At 39.7% G+C, this 7,603-nt stretch overlaps 1 protein-coding gene across 1 annotated transcript in view; it reads right to left on the reverse strand.

Moving 5' to 3' along the window:
• ADAM7 (ADAM metallopeptidase domain 7) overlaps positions 1-6,771 on the reverse strand; it is a 66,608-nt gene extending 59,837 nt beyond the window's left edge. The window contains exons 1-3 of the mRNA XM_040490408.1: positions 6,720-6,771; positions 5,625-5,728; positions 1,079-1,155 (exon numbers count right to left, since the gene is read on the reverse strand). Of these exons, the coding sequence (XP_040346342.1) occupies positions 1,079-1,155; positions 5,625-5,728; positions 6,720-6,771 (233 nt within the window). The remainder of the gene's footprint in view (positions 1-1,078; positions 1,156-5,624; positions 5,729-6,719) is intronic.
• Positions 6,772-7,603: the final 832 nt, after the last annotated feature.

Consider the following 7,603-nt stretch of genomic DNA (forward strand, 5'->3'; position numbering starts at 1 on the left):
TTTTTTTTTTTTTTTTTTTTTTTTTTTTTTTTTTTTTGAGAGAGAGAGAGAGAGAGCGCGCGCGTGCGCACATGCAATTGGGAGAGTGGCAGAGGGAGAGAAAAACAGAATCTCTTTGTTGTTGTTGTTTTTATTTTTTAAAAATTTGAATATAATTCATTGTCAGATTGGTTTCCATAAAACACCCAGTGCTCATCCCAACAAGTGCCCTCCTCCATGCCCATCACCCACTTGCCCGTCTCCCCCAGCTCCCATCAACCCTTAGTTTGTTCTCAGTCCTTGAGAGTCTCTTATGGTTTGCCTCCCTCCCTCTCTGTAACTTTTTTTCCCCCTCCTCTCCCCCATGGTCTTCTGTTAAGTTTCTGAAGATCCACAAATGAGAAAGACAGAATCTCTAGCAGGCTCCACACTCAGCAGAGAGCCAGACATGAGACTTGATCCCACAATCCTGGGATCATGACCTGAGCCAAAATCTAGAGTCTGATGCTCAATCACCTGAGCCACCCAGGTGCCCTCCAAACCTTCAGTAGAGTTACCCTTCCACTTAGCATTTAATACTTCTTCATGATTTTAATGTTTGGGTCTGGGAGGCAGAGCTATTGTGTATAGGAATGGCCCAAAGAAAAACAATGGAAATTTAACCATAACAACACAGAAGTTGTAAAGAAAGCTAAGGAAGAAATGAAGGCCATTAGAATTATTTAGCTAACACAAGATAACCTGTTGAAGTAAATTCTTCCCAGTTCTGGTTTATTCTCCCACAGAACTTGGTTTGATATCTATTTTAAAGAACTTAGCAGTCCACTCTAAAAAGCCATGTTTTTCAAATTTCCTTTGTTCCACTGATTCACAAAGGACTCCAAATTTCCAAATAAAGAGTAACTCAGGAACTGAAGGGCAGTGTCTGTAATTGTTGTTAAGATGTCGAAATGCAAGGGGCTTATATTAGAAGACTAGGAATTCAGAATATATACAGGTAATAGTGACTTGACGAATTCACTTCGCTGGCAGTTTTTACCAAAGCTGACATACTACAGACTAATACATCTATAAGGTGGTGAATTATAATAGAACTTACCTTGATTTTAAAAGGTGAAGTATTAAGGTTTTTCTAGTTAGCTTTAGTTCATACAACAATTCTTCTTCATAAGTTTCCTGCAAAACAATATCCATCGCATGGCTTAAACGTGTGCTCATTTGGTGTGTGTTGGGGTGGGGAGTGGGGTGGATCCTGGGATAAATTAGACTTTATCAATCTATCTGGCAACCCAGCAGTAAGGGCCAGACAAAATGATCAATACGGATTAGGCTGAGTGAACGAGAACCAATATATGGAGGATTTTGCTTGTAAGTTATGTTTTCGTTAAATTTTTTGATGGGCATTTTTTCTAGTTATAAAATAAAATGAAATGAAAGGAAAATATTTATAGTCTCTGCTCATAGAGCTTTTGTTTATGTATTTTTAACAATTTTGGGTATAGTGTTTTAGAGTCTACTGTCTCACATAAAAATAAATTATGACCATCACCATTTTCCTATCCCAATAAGTGTTTTTCATAGCACGTATTTTATGGCTGAAAAGCACAATGTGAACTTATTTAATCTATATCCATATCAGAAATTTGATTTGAGGTATTCACTGTAGTTAGACATAATTTCTTTATCGGCAAGGTGGAAAAAATGCAAAGCTTTTAGAGAAATACTGCAAAATAACCTGAAGAAAGGAAGCACAAAATTAGAATTTCACCAGAAATTTACAGTGGTTCTTGGTTTTTTGCCTTAGATGTTAACAGTAATGAATTGATAACTTATTGTGACAAATTGTTTTCTTCGATGACCATTGGGAGTGATATTTTTCTTCTGTTCATTTAGTTTATGTTGTTATCTGTATACTCGTATATGATTTCCTAATTTATATCCTTTAACTATTTTCTTTTGTGGTATTTTCTTTCTTTATAATTCATAAGAACTATTTATAATTTCAGGATTTACAGTTACTGATCATATGTCTAGCACATTTCTTTAGTTTATTGTTCACCCATGTATTCAATAGCTGTCATTTCAGGCATACTGATCATATGGAAAATACAATGGTTCACAAGATAGAGGTCACTGCCCTTATGGAAGCTATAGCTTGGCAAAGAAGAAAATCAATCAAATGTAACTGAGTATTATTAAGCATCATAATAGGAGAAATGAAGTGACTGTGTGAGGGATGTAGAAAGAGGAGTCAGGGGCAGAGAACAGCACATGCAAAAGCTCTGAGGTAAGAAAGAGCTTGACATGTTTGAGAAATCCAGAAGAGTTCAACATGGCGGGAAAAGCAAATGTAAATTGAATAAATACGAAAAACGCCAAGGTAGGAAGGCGCCAAATCAGGTAACAACTAGTCACTTAAGAAGATTTGGACCTTATCCTAAGAGCCAAGAGAAGAAAAAAAGCAGAAGTAGGTATGGTATTTTAGGTGGTTTACTTATTATGGGTAATGGATCAGCAAAAATCACAACCGTAGGCAGGAAAAGCATTTAAAGACTGTTGCCGGATTATAGGTCACTTGGGCAGGGGAGTGGCAGCAATGATAAGGCGGGGAGCGTCGATAATTTCAAAGGATATTTACTTACATGCTGGAATCAGCTCAGTGATTCTTTGATGGGGGAGGCACAAGTGAGGAAGGAGTGAAGAATTCCCTCAGGCTTCTAGTTTGTTTAAACTATGCTATTGAAATGAGGGTCTTCTGAAAAGGGGCAGCTTTGAGGAAAGGAGAGGGGAGTTTTGTGTTTGTTGAATGTGAGATGTGCATGAGGGCATTTTTGACTGCAAGTTTAAAGTAAAATTAGGACTTTATCATAAACACATAATTCACAGTGGGCCAGCAAGAACCTGGGTGTTTATTCAAATAAGAAGGGTGGAATTGCATTTACAAACACGAGGAACCGTATACGTTGTGTATTAGCTAATATTCAGACACTATTGTTAATATTGTCAAATGTGGCATTATCGTTATTCTTGTCATTACTATTGTTTCTACATAAACAGAATTTTGTGATTTTATATTTAATTTAGAATTGTATTAATCTTACTTAATTTAATTATTTTTTTATTTTTTTCTTCTTAACGTTTACTTATTATTGGGAGACAGAGCGAGACAGAGCATGAACATGGGAGGGGCAGAGAGAGGAGGAAACACAGAATCCAAAGCAGGCGCCAGGCTCTGAGCTGGAAGCACAGAGCCCGACGCGGGGCTCGAACTCACAGACCGCGAGATCATGACCTGAGCCGAGGTCGGACGCTTAGCCGACTGAGCCACACAGGCGCCCCAAATTTGTTTTCATTTTAGCATCATTTTAGACTTAGAGAAAAGTTGGAAAGATAATACAGAGAATCCCCATGGACCCCACAACTCAGATTTCCATATTGCTAATATCTTACATGGCTATTATGTACCTATCACAACTTATGAACCAAGACTACCATTATCAATTAATGTATACATTTATAGAGATTTCCTTAATTTTGTTTAAAGTCCTGTCTTAGGATCCCATCCAGGGCAGCACATTACATTCAGTCATGCTTCTTTAGGATCCTCTATGACAGTTTCTCAGACATTCTTTATTTTTCTGAAAACGTTGACAGTGTTGAAGAGTAACAATCAAGTATTTTATAGGTTGTCCCTCAATTTAGGTTTTTCTGAAATTTTTCTTATTACTGGATTGGGACTGTGGAGATTTGAGGGAAAAAGGTGCCATTTTCATCACATCATACTAAAAGTACCTACTATCAACATGAGTTATTACTGATGATGTTAACCTTGGTCGGCTCACTGAGGTGACATTTGTCAGCCCTTCTCCACTTCCAGGTAACAGTGTTTCTCCCCTTCCATGTTCTTCTCTATGGAGAAGTCACTATGCACAGTCCATGCATAAAGGGTGGGGAGTTATGTCCATCTCCTGGAAAGGGTAGTGCCTATGTCAATTTTTTCACTCTTATGAATAGATTCGTCTATCCCCCCTCAATTTATGGGGGGGATATGGGTTCATGGGCATTAATTTATCTTTCTTTATGGTCCAAAACTATGTTATTAATTGTGTTGCTCAAATTGTCCCTTCTTTCGCTACAGGGAGCTCCTTCTTTTGGCTCCTATGTTCTTTTGACATACTCCCCTCGATGCAAGTTTGGGTTGTTTGAGAATTTCCTCACTTTCTGGTAGTATAAGATGCTTCAAACTCACCTTGTATAATTCCTGCCCCAGGCCAGGCTCATCTTGCATACTCATAATGGGACTTTTAAAGCTTTTATTTTGAGAGAGAGAGAGACAGAGACAGAGAGAGAGAGAGACAAGAGGGGGAGGGACAGAGAGAGAGGGAGAGAAAGAGAATCCCAAGCAGACTCTGTGCTGACAACACAGATCTAGGGCTTGATCTTACGAACAGTGAGATAATGACCTAAACAGCAATCAAGAGTTGGACACCTAACTGACTGAGCCACTCAAGTGCCCCCATATGGGACTTTTAACATAAGTCCTGATTTGCACAATGGTGGTAAAAGATTGGCTTTGCCCTCTTGGGTGAGTACCAAACTTCAACCAATAAAAGTTTTGCTTTTTTTTTTTTATTGTTGACCTGCAATGTTATATTAATAAAACGTTTAAGAAGGTGATAAAGGAATTGGAGATCAAGAGAATACACAATTTGTAAGGAGATAACTAGAGAAAAAATGGCTAGACGTTATCTCCTGATGGCCGCAGGTGGAGAGTTGCATTTTCATGATCTCAAGCCATGGGAAAGACATTTAGGTGGGATCTTTTGGAATGCTGAAATGTGTCATGTGCTCTAACAAATGAGAGCATGGAGGGCTGGCTCTTCTAGTCTTGGAGGGAAGAAAAGCAGCTGCCCTGGGAAAAGTTTACCCACTCAAAAAGTGTTGGAGCAAAGTGACAGTCAGTATTCTCCATGGACCAAGTAAGAAACCTAAGGCTCACAATGCAACTGCCTGGTAATAAATATCTAAGGACAGTGATTGAATGCCTTTCATAGTAGCAGGAGTTGAAAAATTACCTAACTTTGAAGCTTGTTTCCTATTATATGTATTACATATTGTCTGCATAAACATTTGGGTTTTTTTTTTTAAATAAAATCTTAAATGCTTATGTTTTAACACCTGAATAAACACTATTCTAAGCAACAGACCAAATGTGTTCCCGTGAAAGTTGTCCAACTTTGCTGCAGAAAGCTGCTGTAAAGCAAACAAACCTGCATGTTACACCTCTGAGAAAGCAAAATGCTCAGAGATTACATTCCACGGGCACCAGCTCAGAACAAACAAAGTTGCCTTAAATCAGTCCGGAAAGCTGTTAGTGGAAATCCTCTGTTAGTGGAAGATTTTAAATGGCACCCCCTAAAATCCAAATTTTACTCCATCTTATGCCCTAAGCCATCAAAAGCTTGCTGCCTCCACAACCCTCCCCCCCACCAAGCACACGCTGTACCCTGGGCCGTGGGGGGGGGGGGGGGAGTCGACAGAAACATTGAGACTCCTCTCTTGTTCCATTCGGATTGGAGCACAAGCTGGCTTTCTACATATCCTGTGAATGCAATAAATCCAATTTATTCAATCCAAACGTGTACCTGTATGTCATAATCGTGGATGTGCCAAACATCTCTCTTCTGCATCAGAGGAAGCCTTTTCGGATACACCAGTTCTTGGCCCTCCACTCCAAGGATTACCTTTTCTAAAAGGAAACGTAAGGGGGGAAATACATCCGGCATTAACATTCACCCACAGCGACTGGAGAACGAATAGTCTCACAGAGTTCACTTGCCCCCAGTTAGCAGTCATGTACAGCATCACTAGGAAGTCGATCCCCATTCACAGGTGAGGAAATTGAGACTGTCATTTCCAAATTGGGAAAATACAAGCAAAATTGGAAAGTAGACCAAAAAACCATGAGGTCCTTTGGCTTTTTCCATCTCTCCACCTTGTTCTGTGGTTGCCTGTCTCCTCACGCCTGTCTCTGGATTCTGCCCCCTGTCCCAGCCTGCCCTGGAATGGATTGTAGATGGTAAATTACCGATTTTAGTGTAAATTACCGATTTTTGTCTCCCAGGAACATTTGCATTTGAAACCTTGACCCTCTTAGATACATACAGGTCTTTCTCTTGCTAAAAAAGGTTTGAGGTACTCTTGAATCAGTGCTGGACATAATAGTCTACACAACCAGTGGCCATCTGTGAGATGAGCCCTGGTAACCTCCCTGAAGAGCAATAGGGAGGAAAGACCATAGGATTTTAGAATCTGCTATTATCGGAATCAAATAAGTTGTACCAGTTTATTAGCAGTGTGACCATAAATACTATATCCATTCTCTCTGATCTGTATATATTATTCTCAGTTCCTTTATCTAGAAAGTGGAGACAGTAACTCAGAATTTTACGTGTGCTAATGTACAAAGTGGCCAATGGCCAGCTCGACGTGTGCAATGTTGCAGATATTCAGAAATGTCCATTCCTTCCTCCTTCTCGGTGTAAATCAGAATATATAAGACCGAGAAGGTGTCTCATAGAATCTCAGTATTTGTCATAACTGGCCCAAGTCCTATGCTATGTTAGCGAAATCATCCATGGGAATTCCTGTTTTTACCATTTCCAGTTTCAATTTTGTGACTAAAGAGACATTACCTCATAGCCTAGTAAGAAAACCCTAATAAAAAGATTAAGACATACCTTTAATCTGAGAGATGAGTATGATCATGAAAAGCAAAGTCCCGGGGAACATTCTGAAGGATGCTGGTGGAAGGGGGCACAGGTGCTTGAGAAAAGATGCACACAGCTCCCTGCCCTTGCTTCCTCAGCGGGGTCAAAGTGCCCAACAGATGGACAGGCAGTTTTGATGCAGCACAAGGAAGTGTTCCTTGCTCGTGTTGCATCATTTGTGAGGTGCCTGAGGCTAAAACCCGGAGGGTTGACATCATGTACTAATTAAAAGGACTACTGAGGTGCTGTCATGGGGGTGGACTGGGCAGAGATCCCTGCTTCGTGCCTGATATAAATACAATTCTAGAGGGACTAAAAATCCTAAAGTGAAAAAAAATCATGTGGGTCTTAGAAAAAAAAAATTAAAGAACGTTTATATAAACTTGGGTTGAAGAAGGTGCATAGGAAGAATGCCACGTGTAGGAACTGTAAAGGAAGATTTGTTAAAACCAGTTAGAAATACTGAAACCTTTTTTCCCCTAGCTATTAAAGAAAAGCCTATGCCACGTGGGGCAGGGGCATAATGGCCTTTCTAATGGTGCCCCAAACACAAGATATTAATTCATATTCCACCCCCAGCCTCCACTCCTACCCTTATAAAAGAACCCAGAGTCCTGAGGCAAGAAGAGAAAATGAGGGGAGATAACTTGATCTCCCCCCCCACCACCAGTTTTATCAAGATATAACTAACAGACAGCACCGTGTAAGTTTAAGGTACATGGTGCAATGACTTGATTTACTCTTATTGTAAGTTATAGCACAGTAAGTGTAATTGACATCCATCATCCCCCTACAGATGCAGACACAAAAGAAAAAAAAATGGCTTTTTCTTTGTGATGAGAGCTCTTAGCATC

The sequence above is a fragment of the Herpailurus yagouaroundi genome, unplaced genomic scaffold, assembly GCF_014898765.1.
Source record: "Herpailurus yagouaroundi ecotype Mexico unplaced genomic scaffold, PumYag 181, whole genome shotgun sequence".
Classification (NCBI taxonomy): domain Eukaryota; kingdom Metazoa; phylum Chordata; class Mammalia; order Carnivora; family Felidae; genus Herpailurus; species Herpailurus yagouaroundi.